This window comes from Leptonychotes weddellii, chromosome 1 (assembly GCF_054177405.1).
Source record: "Leptonychotes weddellii isolate Sample4059 chromosome 1, ASM5417740v2, whole genome shotgun sequence".
Classification (NCBI taxonomy): Eukaryota; Metazoa; Chordata; class Mammalia; order Carnivora; family Phocidae; genus Leptonychotes; species Leptonychotes weddellii.
Genome location: NC_138369.1, coordinates 188,137,337 through 188,154,367, shown reverse-complemented (window position 1 = coordinate 188,154,367; position 17,031 = coordinate 188,137,337). Strand labels below are relative to the sequence as shown.

The window sequence follows — 17,031 nt, the reverse complement described above, 5'->3', positions numbered from 1 at the left end:
GTGTACTTTCTTCCATTCCTTTAAACCAGATGTCAGCCAGATGTGGGGCACGAGTCAAATCCTGCCCACAAGCAGTCTTTCTAAATAGATGTTACTGGAGCCCAATCATGCTGCTTTGTTTGTACATTTTCTATGGCCACTCTTGTGCCCCAGTGACAGAAGTACATAGTGGTAACAGTGTGGCCTGCAAAGCCTAAAATATTTACTATTTGGCCTTTTATGGAAAAAGATTTCCCCCTACTATCTGAAAATATTGAGAATTTTTATCCATGAGCATGGTGTCATGCTCCATTTATTTTGGTCTTCATTAATTGTTGGCAAGAACTTTTGTAGCCCTCAGTGGGCCAGTCATGCACATATCTTTTCAAATGAATTCCTAAACATTTCATGTTTTGATGCAAATATATTGGTTTTTAATTTCAATTTCCAGGGGCGCCTGGGTGTCTTAGTTGTTAAGCATCTGCCTTCGGCTCAGGTCATGATCCCAGGCTCCTGGGATCGAGCCCCGCATCGGGCTCCCTGTTCAGCGAGAAGCCTGCTTCTCCCTCTCCCACTCCCCCTGCTTGTGTCCCCGCTCTTACTGTGTCTTTCTCTGTCAAATAAATAAATAAAATCTTTAAAAAAAAATTCAATTTCCAATTGTTTGTAACTAATATATGTATAAATAAAATTAATTTTGAATTGTTTATATTGATATATCCCATGACTTTGCTAAGCTCACTATGATTCTAGCAATATTTTGGAGGTTCTTTTTGATTATGTATGATTTAGTTATGAGTTTTCTGTAGAAACCTTTTATCAGGTAAGTTCATTCTCTTCCTAGTTTGCTATGAGATTTTACCAGGATGTTGAATTCTGTAAAAAAAAAAAAAAAAAAAATTGTATCTATTCAATTGTCATATTGTATTTCTTTTTTGGTCTGTTGATACAGTGAGTTTCATTGACTAGTTTCTGAATTTAAACCAACCTTGCATTCCTGGAGTAAATCTCATTTGGCCGTGATGCATTGTTGTGTGCATGTTGATACACCCGATTTGGTAATGTTAAGTTAAGGATTTATGTCTGTGTTCATTATGAATATTGGTCTGTAGTTCTCTTTTCTCATAAGGTTTTCATCTGACTTTAATATCAAGATAATGCTGGCCTCATAAAATCAATTGTAAAGTGATTTTGTATTTTCTGTAAGAGTTTGTGTAAAATTGATTTTATTCTTCTTTAAGTATTAGGTAATATTTACTAGTGAGTCTGTGTTATTCATGGAAGGTTTCTTTGTTTTTTTTTTTATTTAATTTTATTATGTTATGTAGTCACCATACAATACCTCATTAGTTTTTTGATGTGTGTGATGTGGTGAAGGTTTTTAACTATAAATTAATTTGTAGATATAGGACTGTTAACTTCATCCACTTTTTCTTGAGTGATCTTTGATAGTTTTGTTTTTCAAGAAATGTATCTATTCAATCTAAGTTGTCAAATTCATTGGCCCGAAGTTATTCCTGATATGATGCTATCATCCTTTCAGTCCAAGTAGGGGCTGTAGTGACGGCCACTTTCATTATGGTTATTTGTAACTTGTATCTTCTCTCTTCTTCATCAATCCAGTGAGTGGCTCACTTGTTATATTGTTTTTTTCTTTTTTTTCAAAGAACTGGCTTTTGGTTTTTATTTTCTCTATCGTTTTTCTGTTTTGTATTTCACTGATTTCAGTTTTCCTCTTTATTATTTTCTTCCTTTTCCTTACTTTGGGTTTTCCTTACCCTTCTTGGAATAGCTTCTTAAGGTGGATGCTTAGATATCTAATTTGTGATCTCCTTCCTTTTCTAATACAATAATTAAATGCTACAAACTTCCATCTAATTACGGCTTTTAGCTGCATCCCCCAAATATTGTTATGGAGTTTTTATATTCTTGTTCAACTCAAAATATATATATTTTTCTAATTACTCTGGTCATTTCTTCTTTGACTCATGAGTTATTGAGAAATGTGTTGTTTAATTTTCAAATATTTGGGTGTTTTTCCAGACATATTTGTGTTACTGGTTTCAATTTTAGTTTTGCTGTGGAAATAGAACATAACGTGTATTATTTTTATTTCATAACGTCTACTGACATTTGTATTATGACTAATAATATCATCTTTTTTGACAAGTGTCAAATGTGCCCTCAAAACCAGTATGTCTTCTGCTATTGTGGGGTGCAGAGTTCTGTAAATGTCAGTTAAATCAAATTGATTAATAGTGGTATTCAAGTCTTCTGCATTTCAAATCTTATTTCTCCTGCCCCTTTTTTTCTTCTTTTGAGACTCTAATTCTCAATGTTAGAACATTTTATATAGTTTCAGAACTCCAGGACAATCCATTTTGCATTTTTCACTCTTTTATGCTTTTTCTTTAAATTTGGATATTCTCCATTGACCTAGCTTCAAATTCACCATTTTTTTCCTCTGCTGTGTCTAACCTGGTGACTAGCTTATTTAAGGATTTCTTCATACTAATATTGTGGTTCTCTTTTTTTTTTTTTATCATTTTGTCTCTTATATATATAGTTTAACAGTTTTAGGATTCTTTCTGAACCTCCCACCTGTTTATGGGTATTAATCGCAATTATTATAAAGGCCCTGTCTGAGAGAGCTCCAAGCCAAATTCTGTTGATACTTTTTTCTCTGGACCATTTTTCTTGCTTTTTTGTGTGTCTCAATATTTTGTTGAATTCTGGCCCTGGTGTGTAAAAGAGAAGTAGAGATTGTGGTAGGTCTAACTTATTTCCAGTTCTTCACTCCTTGTCCTCTTTTATGCCGAGGTCCTTGGCCTCCCATCCTGTGCCAAAGGTGCAACTCTTTATATACCCACATCTCCTTGCAGGGCTTTTAACTCTGCAACTGAGTTTACCTAGTCACCTATGACTTCAGCTTTCTGAATTACTCAAAGAGAAGAATGATGTTGTGGATTAACAGCCTCTCTTTTTTGTTGTTAGAATGAGAGGGACATTCTTTTGTGTCTTCCTCCATCCTTAGCCATAGCAGAACTCTATTTTTTTACTTTTATTTTATTATGTTATGTTAATCACCATACATTACATCATTAGTTTTTGATGTAGTGATCCATGATTCATTGTTTGTGCATAACACCCAGTGCTCCATGCAGAACGTGCCCTCTTTAATACCCATCACCAGGCTAACCCAACCCCCCAGCCCCCTCCCCTGGAACTCTATTTTTTTTTAATTCAAGTTTTCATATTCCCTCTGTACCAGTTCTGTTTTGATAAAAACCACCTGTTGTAGGGATTCTGCTTGTCCTTCTTATTCAATGTGAAATGTCCCCTTGACATACTATTCATTTCCCTTGTCCCTTTGGTGGGGCTGATACCTAGTATAGAAGTGAAGGAAGGGAAGGCACAGCCACCGTCTCTGTCACTGTGAGCTGAGAGGGACCAACACGTAAGTGATCAGTTTGGCATAGAGACAGCAGGAGGAAGTCTCCCTTCTCCTGCCCTAGGATGTAAAGTCTGACATTTCCTGCATGAGGAGGATGGTGACAGTGCACATGCTCAGCTCCCATGCAGGATCTGGGGCCATGGAAACCAGCAGGCCCTCTCTAGAGCACACACTTGGCTCACGCTGTGAGCTTCCTCCAGGAAGATGGAATTGGCCCTCACCCCTGAGCCCTCTCCCTAAATCCTCAGACTCCAGTCACAAAATAGAGACGCTCTTTCAGCCCTTCGAGGCTTGGATCATACCCTCCTAGTCCCGCCCAAAGCCCCTCACACAGGGGCAAGCAATGTAGCAGGTTAATCCAAACCATCATCTTCCCAGAACTCTCCAGAGACCATAGTCCTGCTTTTCATTATTTCTAAAAGATTAGTTTCATACGGATCTCCCATGTGAGTCCTATCACATCTATGACCACAGCATATCTCGTCCGTGGCATTATCTCCTTGAACGCAATACTCTGAGGAGAGTAGTGTTTGAATACTGTGCTATTTTAGTGGCATGATCTGACTTATTTATTTAAATAACATTAAACGATATTGACATGCATGTGTTTCTAGACTGGGATATGACCGTGCTTAGAAGAGAAACCTGCAATACTTGTATCCTCTCTGTAGACTCAGGTGTGTGCTGCAAGCAGAGTCTTCCAGGGCCCTGTCCCTAGGGCATTCCTTGTTTACCTTCGTGTGAATTCCCTGGGGACACAAGGCTTCTACTTCATCTCAGGATAGACATCCACTCCTGTGCTTGTTCCACAGCAATGTCTTTGAATAATTTGTCAGCTACTTAACACTCACCAAATTTGTTTTGTGTGTGTGTGTGTGTGTAGAAACAACCTGTAAGATCTCTTACTCTTTATCCCAGAGTTCCAATAGTTGGAAATAGTGCCATTTGAAGTAAATGTATTTCTCTCCAAACAGGAATGTCCACATTGGGAAAAAAAAAATGGTGGCTCCCATGACTGCCCTCTGTACGTGAAATACCCTTCCCTTCTCTTTACTAGTCTGGGTGAACTTGAGCTCACTGTCTCCCCATATTTGCTCACATTGCATCATTTTCCCTCCTTTCTCTTCTCCTCCAGGTGCTGGGGTTCCCCAGTTCCAACCCATTGCCCTCAATGGCCGAATTCAGGTCCTGAGCAACGGGTCCTTGTTGATCAAGCACGTCGTGGAGGAAGACAGCGGCTACTACCTGTGCAAGGTCAGCAACGATGTGGGCGCGGACGTCAGCAAGTCCATGTACCTCACGGTCAAAAGTAAGGAAGAAGAATGCTTTGTTTTACCTAAATAGGTCTTTCTGTGATTCAGTTTGCCATTGTCTCCATACAGACTTGTTTGAAAACAAAACAAAACATTGGTTCGCTATGGCTGAGGCTTAAGGTTTTGCTCTCCTGGGAGCACAACTGAAAATGAGGGCAAAAATGCAACCAGTTGCAATAGCCTGACCGTGTGCCCTGGTGTCTGGGGCCACATGCTCCCCCCCCCTTGGTTCCCATGGCCACGGGCACAGGCTCTGGGCAACCCATCAGGTGAGTGGGCCTCTGGCTTTAGCACCCGCATTCCTCCTCTATGGATTTTATTGCAGAAGAGCCTAACGCGTGGTCTCATATGCGCTCTTTTCAGAGGTCTGAATCTATGCATTTTATTATTTGCAAACTGGCTTGGCCATAGGTTTCCTTTTAAAGACCCTTATGAAATCAAGCAGAAACTTCATTACCAAAGACACACAACTACAACAAGACGGAAACATGTAGCACCATGCCTAGGGTCCATGTTGTTGACCCATTTCATAGGAGAGGGCAACATATAATGAAATTATTTTGTACTTTGGTAACTGAAGCACCAAAGAAAGGGCATGAAATGGGCCAACTTTCACTTAGTGCTGCTTCTTAGCAAATGGCTGTGCATCTAGTTTACAGCCAATGACACGTCTTTGTCCATGTGTATAATTTTCTGTTGGATAAAGTGTGATTTCTTTCGAAAAGGCTTTGATCAGCCTTTTTCTTTTTTATTTTAGTTGTATTATTGATAGGCTGGAAAGGACCTCTACCGTATCACTTATTAGGGGGATTGAATTTAAAAGTGAAACACAGTGGGGTGTGTGTGTGTGTGTGTGTGTGTGTGTGAGATAGAGACATATTTAAGCTGGCTGCACAAAGACTGGTCTCCGTTTTATTTCACTAAGAATTTATTCTAGTTAGTCCATTATTTCCAACATAACAATGAAAATATCAAACTATTTATTTGCTATACTTTTATATCATGAAAAAATTACAGTTCTGAAATAGGGCTGCTTTAAAATATGTTTTGTAAATGTCCAATACATAAATTTGACTTCTAAATTTCATACTCTGGAGGGACTGATTTGCAAAAATCTGAAGACAAATTGTCAGATCATTTAAGTCCAGAATTGAAATGGTTAATAAAAAATAATAAATTGATGAAATATTAAGGAAACACAAGAGCTGAGGACCAATGTGAACCAATATTGATCCATTTTTCCCCAGTAAAAGAAATATATTTTGTAACTTGGTTATATTTAATCAAATATGTTTGATTTATAAATTTGATTGTATTTTGTAACTTTGATATATTTTAAAATCACAAAAATCTTTCCATTCCACAAGTACATATCTGTGCTCTAATAGATACAAGGCCCTATAAAGGATGTAAATACATCATCTATCGGCTTTACCCTCATGAATGAAAGAGCTTAGGTTTTGGAAGAGGAGATAACAAGGAAGAATGTAGAGCTTACTAATACTAATGCAAGATGGAGAATAATATAATATGTGTTATAGATGTGCCTTTCAGAAGAGGATAGAACTGTCATGTTGAGGGGATTAAGGAGAGCTTCATGGGGAAAAGTATCTTTACAAGTGAGTGAAGTTTTAAAATGCAGAAGCTGGTTTTCCCCATATTTCCTCTCTCCACACCTTTGGTGCTGGTAGTGGAGCATGGCAGAGGACCACAAAGATGTCTCTCTGCCCTTAGTGAACTTTCTTTCTCGTGGGATGATCAGGAATGGGTGTGTACAGCTCCTGTCTAGTAGAATGCACTAGAAAAAAGTGCAGAACATGAAGGCGCACAGACAAGGGTGTGATTTATATTTGTGTATAGGATCAGAGACTGCAGAATGAAAACACATGACATTTAAGTTCAGTCTTAGAGGATGCAGTGGATTTCAACAGTTACAGGCTCTGAGGGTAGATACAGGCGCATAAGGGAGAGGGAACTGAGAGGAGATAGAAGAAATTAAAGTTCCCAAGACAGGACACCTAGGTGGCACAGTTGGTGAAGCATCCAACTCTTGGTCTCAGCTCAGGTCTCGGTTTCAGGGTCATGAGTTCATGCCCCGTGTTGGGCTCCACACTGGACATGGAGCCTACTTAAAATACATACATTCATATGTACATAAAAACGAAACTCCCAAGGCTGTTTACCTATTGGAACTCCGTCTGGATGTTGTACCTCATACATGGAGGGGGTTAGACAGGAAAATGTTTAAAGTGAGCACTTATCAAAGGGAAATTGTTCTTAGAGTCGGCCAATTTCAGATTCTCTCAAACCATACCATCTATTAGCAGAGAGGTGCATTTATGTAACAGTTAAATTTACCAGTTTTTAATAATCCTTGGTGCTTTTGTAAATTAGTTCAGCTTCAAGTGCCTGGTATTTTTAACCCTTTAAAATCACAATATTTGGGGCACCTGAGTGGCTCAGTCGTTAAGCATCTGCCTTTGGCTCAGGTCATGATCCCAGGGTCCTGGGATCGAGCCCCGCATTGGGCTCCCTGCTCAGCGGGAAGCCTGCTTCTCCCTCTCTCACTCCCCCTGCTTGTGTTCCCTCTCTCACTATGTCTCTCTCTGTCAAATAAATGAATAAAAAATCTTTAAAAAAATAAAAAAATAAAATCACAATATTTAAATTCTGAAAAGTTAAAAAAATGATTTAAGAAAGAGATATAGAAGCACAAAGACAGGAGATGTACAGTAAATAGGTCTGTTTCTCAAATGATACCATGAAAACAACAAACAGGGGGATGAGTAGGCTTTTTGTGTGTGTATTTGTCTGAGCAGACTATTAAGTGGATTAAAACAGGTGCATGAAGGCAGCACACATAGCAATGGGAGGCATGCTTCTTGGTGTACAGCTGGTTTACTAAGAAAACAGGGAGGATGTTGGACCACAGCCGGCTGATTTTATGTCCCTATGAGTGGGAACAGGATTATACCTGGCAGCAAGGCAGGTTCTGGACCCTTCTTATCTGACATTAACCAGGCTTTCATCGGGTGCATTCTTTAATATTTTATTGTTACTTCTATAGATGGGAGAAGGGGTGTGCTAAAATGCAGACATGCATCCACATGCGCATGTGCATTTACAGTGTGCGCACACCAAACCCAGATGCCTTCCAGATAGAAGCAAGAAGAGAAAGAACCATCATCCCATTATCTTTTCTTTTAATATCTTTTTTTTTTTTGAGAGAGAGAGAGAGAGAGAGCATGAGTGAGGGGAGGGGCAGAGGGAGAGGGAGAGAAAGAGAATCTTAAGAAGACTCCCAGCTGAGTGTGGAGCCTGATGCAGGACTAGATCTCACGACCCTGAGATCATGACCTGAGCTGAAATCAAGAGTCAGATGCTCAAATGACTGAGCCACCCAGGCATCCCTTATTTTAGTCTCTTAATATGGCCCTAAAAATGGCATGCGTCCATACTCATGTACACACACACACACACACACACACACACACACACTGCATTCCATACAAACACAGAAAAATCATCCCAAATGAACTAAAACTACCCATTCAAACTGTAGCAGGACAGGAATGACAGCCTAACAGGGACACCACTATCCAACCCCTGGGAAAACCATTGCCTGAGATCACTAAAGAAGAGACAAAGTTTCCTTCCCCCTTTCCCCAAACTGTTGACTATAATCTTTCAGACACTAAAGAATTTCTCAGTATTGTTGGAATTTATTACATAAAACTGGTAACAAGTCTACTTTGGGGTGGTAATCACTATTTAGACTACCTTCAAGCAGTAGCTCCTAAATGAAAACCCTGTTGGGGAAAAACAGGGAGCCCTACCTTCTGGGTCAAAATTATTAAAGTCCTTAAAGCCTGTGTGAGGTGGACATGGAAGGGTGAAGCAGTGTAATCAAGAGGGAGCCCAGGGTCAGGTGAAGAGGCAGGCCCCTGGGGTTACACCCCAAAGCAGTCTGGTTCTTCTTCTGAGTCTCCACTTCTCATTGGTGACCTTGGACAAATTGCTTTACTTCTCTGAGCCTGTAAAATAGGAAGAATCACATCTTCCTCAGGGGAGGAAAATTAAATGGGATAACATCTCTGAAGATACAGCGTAACACAGAAAGCACTCTGCCTGTGTATTCCAGCACATGCAAATAGTAGGTGATCCTGTTGTTTGGAGAGAAAGAGAAAATATAGATGCTGATGGTGTTGTGCACTGGGACATTTCCAAAAATCACTCTGAAGAAGAAAATTAAAATGTTGTAAGGTAGGAAGAAGGTCAGGAACATGGCAGGGATGTCCACTATCACCACTGTTATTCAACATAGTATTAGAAGTCCTAGCCACAGCAATCAGACAACAAAAAGAAATAAAAGGCATCCGAATCGGCAAAGAAGAAGTCAAACTCTCACTCTTTGCAGATGATAGGATACTTTATGTGGAAAACCCAAAAGACTCCACCCCAAAACTGCTAGAACTCATACAGGAATTCAGTAAAGTGGCAGAATATAAAATCAAAAAACATCAGCTGTTATTAAGGACTTTGGCAGAAAAGACAGAGGGATCAGGCTCTCCTTTCTATTTGACCTTGGATGACAACGCCGCAGCCCTCGCCCCAGGCCCACCGGGGGCTATAGAGCCTCTTCCCTCCATCCCCAGACCATGTGAGATCTGGGGCATCTCATCTTTGTGGTAAGAAAAGAGCTGCTCCAAACCACTGAGTCCCTCATGTTTCTCCCAGGTGCCAAAATTGCACCCTCCCCTACAGCTTCTACCTCTAGGCCTGCATGCTCCCAGGAGCACTGATTTCCATATGGATCTGAGGCCCTGATGTGTAAGCAGCTCCTCTTCTGTCTCCACATGCAGTATAAAAAGAGCATCCCTTATCAAACAGGAGCAGGAACTTCCCTGGAGAGCTGGTTACTCTCAGAATCCAGTGAATGCCCCTGCCTCCCAGAGCCAACCCGCAGGCTCCAGTGGGGCTTTGGTCCCCAGGCCTCCCTCTGTCAGGCTCATCCCGGGCAGGTCCTTGGGTGTTGGTCCCACCTCTCTTTGCTGCCTGGATTCAGGCACACGGGCCTTGCACTGCGTGTGCATCCAGCAGCTCAAGTCAGCTCTGGTCAGTCTCCAGGAGCTTGGCCGTTTCTGGACAGACCTTGGTGATGTGGTGGGACCTCAGGCCACTCAGTTCTGCCATTGCAGATGGAGATGTTGGAGATGGCATTCATTAATTTAGGCTCTGAGAATCCATATCTACCCCTCAGTATTTCATTCAGCCTCCATGACTTCCTGCCTTCACACTCTGTCCCTGAGACCCACAGATCTTTACCCTACACCTAGTTAACTACATAAAAATCTCCTCTAGTCCTGGTGATTGCTCTGTGAGATGCCTAGAGGGAGGGAGTACGGCCCCATGCTGCCCCTCCGTGAAGTTGTGATGGCCTTAATCAGTGCCACAGAATGCTTTCTGGTCTCCTCACGGTCACTCTGACAGGACGCGCTTTCCTCTAAGAACAAGATGAAGGCTTGTTTTGTCTGTTTTGTGCTTAACAGAGGAAGGGGAAGGAGAGTTTGAATATGTAGCATTACTAATTTACAATTTCTTTTGTTTCCTAAACTGACAAGATAGCTGAATGAGTCTTAGTCCAATGCTGTTTTCCCCAATATTTTAATTCAGGAGCTTCTACATCAAGCCTTGACTCACGGGCTCCTGTGGGCTGTGGGGGATCCCATGATATCATGCGCAAGAATATATGCTTTTTTCTGAGAGGAAACACTGTGGCCTTCCTGATATCCTCAGAGGGATCCATACTGCAAAGAAGGTCAAGAACTACTGTTCTGGAAAATCGCACCCTGGATGGCCTTGTGTGTTCTCCTTGCAGCCCCTCTCTCAGCACTGGACCGGAAGCAACCAGGCTCACAACGAGAGATTATAAGGGGCTAAGGAGGAGTTAGCAACCACGAGTCAGGCAGCAGACTGGGTTCCATTGAAACATAGGTTTTGATATTGCACTACCTTCGCTTCATGACCACACTTACTGTGGCCTTACTCTGTACGTGATGTAAATGAATCAGAGTGATGTTAACTCTGGTTGCCAGTCAGGCTCCAGACTCACACTGCCCGGGCTCCACCCCTTCCCAGCTGCGTTACCTGGGGCAAGCGACTCACCCTCTCATCAAGCCTCCATAGACGAGAGACAGCAAAAATACTTCCCTCGTGGGGTCGTTGTAAGGCTGACATGAGCCTTCACTGAAGCACTCGGCAAAATTCCTGATGTCCGGTTGATGAAGAACAATGGTGGCCACTGTTGTGGTTGATGTTAGAGCTGTTGTTACAGTTATCATCCTCATTTCTGAATTCCAGTCTATGACTCCCCCCCCAAACAAGATAAATTAGTGCTGTGATAGGATATGAGGTGTCCCTGATTCAAAAACACCCAGTTGACACATTTTCATGACTTTGGCGGCCACCGGCCCCCACTCCAATTTATCCCACACGTATGCCCACACTCATATCCCTTGCCCTTCCCCCTCTGAAGTCAAACATATCTGCAGTTTCCATGGGAATGTCTGGGTGCAGAACCAGAAGTTGGGAAGAAGCATAGGAAAGTAAGAATGGAAACGGAGGTGGGGTGGGCAACTGTCAGCCAGTAGAAGACCCTCTATGGCTATGATGCTGATGGCGGATGGTGGCTCCTTCCAGGTAGAGCATCTTATATTCCACCTAACGTTTGCATTTCACTTCTGAAATGAGCCTGATATTCTGCCAGCTGAAGATTCTTTGGGGTTAATAAGGAATTTGTAAGATGGGAAGATGAATTGAGCAGCTGTAATTTGTTGCCAACTCCAGTTTCAGTCTCCCTCGTCTTGTCTCTCAGTGTTAAGTGTTGCACTGTATGCCCGCAAAATTCATATATTGAAATCCTGTCCCCCAGTGTCTTCGAGTGTGACCTTATTCAGAAATAGGGTCCTTGCAGATGAAATTAGTTTGGATGAGATTTTACTGGAGTAAAGTGGCCTTTAGTGTACTGATGTCCTTATAAAAAGGGGAAATTTGGACACAGACACAGAGGGAACATGATCATGTGAAGACAGGCAGAGACAGGAGTGCTACCACAGGTGAAGGAAAGCTGGAAGAGGCAAGGAAGATTCCTCCCTTAGAGTCTTCAGAGAGAGAACAACCCTACCAACACCTTGATTTCAGACTTTGGGCCTCCCAATCTCTGATAGAATAAATTTCTGTCGTTTTAAGCCACCCAGTTAGTGGTGCTTTGTTAGGGCAGGCCTAGAACACTAATGCACTCAGCGGTAACAGAGATCTTTTGGGGAGTCTTGTATTTGAGGGGAGCTCATGCTCACCACACCTGCTGCAGCAGGTAAATCCTAATCTGTCAAAACCAGTGGATGTGAACTCTAGCCTGAAGAACCCGGGAGCAGTCTATTCCCTTTGAAGGTAATTGGCTTCAGGATGGGCATGAGAGCCAGTTTTGGCCAATGAAAGGTAAGAAGAGATCTTCCAGAAAAGATTTCCTTATTCTTAAGAGGTGACTCTGCAAGAGATGCTCATTTCTTTTCATTCTTAACCCTATCTGGAGGTGGCACCTTGATCCGTGGCAACCATTTTGGCATCATCCTGAGGATAAAACCAATACATAGGGGAAGGTAGAGTCAAGAAAACTGGAAAAGCGGACTTTTACCACTAGGGTACTGTATTTGGAATCCCCACCTCCGAATTCATAGTAATGAGAAGACCAATTACTTGGTTGCCTTTCGTCTAAACAGTGTGGGTCAGGGTTTTGTTATTTGCAGCTGGAGACATCCCAGCGAAATAGGTAAGAGACAGTATCATCAGCAATTCATGGGAATTAATTCGGCCTGAAATGAACACCTCTGAGGGACTGAGGAGCATTCTTGGGTTGAGGGACTTTTATAGGGATTCATAAATCATGATGCTTTAGGTTGGGGTAGGACATGTCTGGGGGAGGAATGGCGTTTGAGGGTCAATGACAACATGCAGGCCTGGGGAACACCTAGTGCCCCAGAGCTGGGAGGCCAGGGCCAGGTGGAGAGAAAATGACAAATACAAACAGCATTTTTAAAAATGTTTCTTGGGACGGTTGTTACTCCTCTGAGGAAAAGAGAGTGTATTTTTCTCTTTTACTTGCTGCTTCTTCCTCCTCCTTCTGTTTGGAGGCTCCCTTCTACCCAGCAGCTAAAAAGTTATTTTTGCCTCTTGGGGGTAATCTCAGCTATTTCAGGGTTTCTCGGTTGATTTAAGGTCCTTCCTCCTCCACGGCCCTCTATGGGTGTTGGCATCAGTGTTCTGAGTCTTCAGTTAGCTGTCACCCTCCACACTGATACCCACTGAGATCCTTGCATCCCCATCTGGTCCCTGGCCATGGGGTTGCTTTGGTCCCTTTGGTCCTCTGGCTATCCCTTGTCATATCTGTCTACTCGTCCAGTCAGCAGTACCCACTGAGCTCCCAGTAGCATCCAGGACTATTCTAGACACTGCGTATTGAGTGGATAAGACAGAACTAGTTTACTGTCATGGAGCATACATTTCCATGGAGAGAACGACAGGCACATAGATACATAATATAATGCTCGGCAGAGAACAGAATGAAGGGAGGAAATAAGGTGTGCCTATGCTTGGAGAGAGCATTGCAGGCAAATGGAATAGCAAGTGCAAAGGCTCGAGGTAGAACTGGTTACGCTTGAGGGACCCAAGGAGGGCATGGGCTTGGAGTGCAGGGCATAAAATGAGGCCAGGAAAGCTAGGCAGGGGCTAGATCCATGGTCAGACTTTGAACTTTATTTCAGTGATGATGAGACACCAATGGAGGATTTTGAGCAGAAGAGAAGTATTATAACAACGATAGCTGCAGTTTATTATAAACATGAGTATTGTCTGATTCTGACACACTGAAAACTCTCTATTATGTCTGACTTAATGGGAGGCACACAGGGAGGCAGGAGAGCCAGCCAGCAGAGTGGGCGGCGGGCTTGTGGCAGTCCTAGGAGACTGGCGGGGGGGGGGGATTGCGTCTGCCCTTGGGGCTCTGGGATTTGCTTAGATTCTGTTCGAGGCCTGTGGTTAGAAAGACTGCCTGTTAGAAACCCAGAAGGAGGGCGCCTGGGTGGCTCAGATGGTTAAGCGTCTGCCTTCAGCTCAGGTCATGGTCCCAGGGTCCTGGGATCAAGTCCCGCATCAGGCTCTCTGCTCCTTGGGAGCCTGCTTCTCCCTCTGCCTCTCTCTCTCTCTCTGTCTCTCATGAATAAATAAATAAAATCTTAAAAAAAAAAAAAAAACCCAGAAGGATCCCTCCAGCCCCCACGCTGAGCTGGTGGAGTCCAGGGCTCCTTGATGGGACCCCTCCTATGCTCCAACTCCACCTCCACCTCCACCTCCACCCATTTCCCCCCCAGTGTGCTAATCTCTGCAGTCCTTTCAGGAATGTCATTTTGTTTTCGGCTTACTATGCTCTCCTGGCTTCCACTTGGGCTTTCCTAGCATAATAGCCTTCACTCAACAGTTTGAGAATCATGTTGGCATTCTGTTGTTACCGAGTGCCATATTCTAGAGCTGGGGAAATAACCACAGGATGGATTTGAAGACTCACTAGGTCTACTGTAAACAGGACCTAAGCCAATATGCATTGCCCCCTGACCTATAGAAGCCCCTGATTGGAGGGTAGTGTTTTGGTTCTCTAAGAATTAGGGTCAATTCAGGGTTACCACCCCTACGCTTGATGGGTCCTTTTTCTCTGGCCACTTTTAAGATTTTCTTTCTCTTGGGATTTCACAGTTTGACTGTGATATACCTATATCTTGTTTCCTTTGTATTTATGTTGATTTGGATTGAGGAGTTGCTTGGATCTTTAAACCTGAAAAGGTTTCAACCATTATTTCTTCACATGATTTTTTGTTGTTTTATTCTCTCTTGGCTGCCCTTCTAGGATGCACATGTTATTCTACTTGGTATTGGCCCAGGACTAAGGTTTCTGATACTTAGATCATTTTTCTTCAGTCTTTTCCCTCTGTCATTACATTGCTTATTTTTTAAAAAAAGATTTATTTGTTTATTTGAGGGAGTGGAGGAGTGGCAGAGGGAGAGAGAGAATCTTAGACTCCGTGCTGAGCCTAATGCAGGACTCAGTCTCACGACCCTGATATCACGACCTGAGCTGAAACCAAAAGTTGCGTGCTTAACTGACTGTACCACCCAGGAACCCCCAGATTGCCTATTTTTAAACCTATTTCATCATTACTGACGCTTTCTCCAGCTGTCTCCAGTGTGTATTAAGCCCATGCACTGAAGTTCTAATTTTAGTGTACTCTCCAGTTCTAGGATTTTATTTAGTTCCTTTTTAAGATATATATTTTGTTTCTTTGCTGAATTTCTAATTTGTCTAACTTCAAAACCCATACTCTTCTGTTATGCAGGCCCATGAGAAGTTGCTAGGTATTCTGGGATTTTTTTAAAAATTATACCAATAAAGGTATAATTATACCTTAATAAAAAGGTATAATTCACATATCATGAAATTCACGTTTTAAAGTGTACAGTTGGTATGTGAATTATACCTCAATTAAGGTTTTTTTTTTTTTAAATATCCTGTGTAACAGTTGTTAAGAGTCTGGGTTTTGAAATTAGACAATCTGGTTTCAAATCCCAGTTCTACTACTTCTTAGTTACGTAAACTTGGGCAAGTTCCCTAAGCATTCCAAGGCCTGTGTTCCTTATCTATAAAATGGAGATAATTGTGTATACTTGATAGAATATTTTCTATCTAGATATCTAGATTTTCTATCTAGATATAATTGATAGAATATTTTCACGGTAGAGTGCCTACAAAAGAGTGAGAATGGGCTCTTAATTAGTGGAAGCTATTGTCCTTATATCCTAAATGCTCATGGATACTTCTGCATAGAGTTTTGTGGGGTTTTTTTAAAATAAAGATTTCTTTCTTTATTTTAGAGAGAGAGAGTAAGCGGGGTAGGGGGCAGAGGGAAAGAGAGAATCTCAAGCAGACTCTGCACTGAGCCCAGAGCCTGACACAGGGCTCGATCACAGGACCCTGAGATCATGACCTGAGCCAAAACCAAGAGTCAGACGCTTAACTGACTGAGCCACCCAGGCACCCAGAGCTTTGTTGTTGTTGTTTTTTTTAATGTCCACACCCATATCCATTGGTTAAATAATTGTATCTTTTTTAAAATTTTTAATTAACATATAATGTATTATTTGTTTCAGGGGTACAGGTCTGTGATTCATCAGTCTTACACAATTCACAGTGCTCACCATACAATGTCCATCCCCCAGTCACCCCATCCCTCCCACCCCCCTCCACTCCAGCAACCCTCAGTTTGTTTCCTGAGATTAAGAGTCTCTTATGGTTTGTCTCCCTCTCTGGTTTCATCTTGTTTCATTTTTCCTTCCCTTTCCTTATGATCCTCTGTCTTGTTTCTCAAATTCTTCATATCAGTGAGATCAAATGATACTTGTCCACAGTAGCCAAACTATGGAAAGAGCCTAGATGTCCATCGACAGATGAATGGATAACGAAGATGTGGTTCATATATACAATGGAATATTATGCAGCCATCAAAAAAAAAATGAACTCTTGCCATTTGCAATAACGTGGATGGAACTAGAGGGTATTATGCTAAGCGAAATAAGTCAATCAGATAAATAATTGTATCTTAATAACATGTTAAAGGTGTAATACCACACACTCTGGCTCTCTCTGACCCCTCCAGCCCTTTCGCTTCGCCGTTACTTGAAATCATCTTTGTTCAGCTCTTGTGTTTATTCTTCCATGGGGTGCGGAACCCACATCTGTAAAATGTGGAGGCCTCACAAGCAGAAACATGAAACCGCCCTCCTTTCTCTCTAGGTGTAGGTCCCTTACTGGAGATGCACAGTTTTTTTCCATTTGGGACCCAGACATATTTTATTATTTTTTCCCCACAGAATTTTGAAGTCCATATGCTATTTTATTTATATATATATATTTTGTCTTCCCCTATTACTTGTATAGTCAAAGCCATTGCTTAGGTTTTTCATTCATTTAACAAACATTTGCTGAGTTCCTGCCATGTGCCAGGGAGCAGTCAAGGGTCCGAGCTGGATTCCCAAGCATCTGCACTCGCTCCTCCTTTCTGTGGATGCCCTGAAGCCATAGCCAGCCAGCCACACTGATAGTGGAACATGTTGGGTTTATTCGTGACATAAGGGAGAACGCACACCATGGGGTGCCAGTGGGGTGTCTCCATAAGAAGGTGC

At 42.2% G+C, this 17,031-nt stretch overlaps 1 protein-coding gene across 1 annotated transcript in view; it reads left to right on the top strand.

Moving 5' to 3' along the window:
- The window catches only part of DSCAM (DS cell adhesion molecule), a 482,198-nt gene that overhangs the window by 319,268 nt on the left and 145,899 nt on the right, over nucleotides 1-17,031 (top strand). The window contains exon 8 of the mRNA XM_081819866.1: nucleotides 4,569-4,742. Coding sequence (XP_081675992.1) covers nucleotides 4,569-4,742 — 174 coding nt within the window. The remainder of the gene's footprint in view (nucleotides 1-4,568; nucleotides 4,743-17,031) is intronic.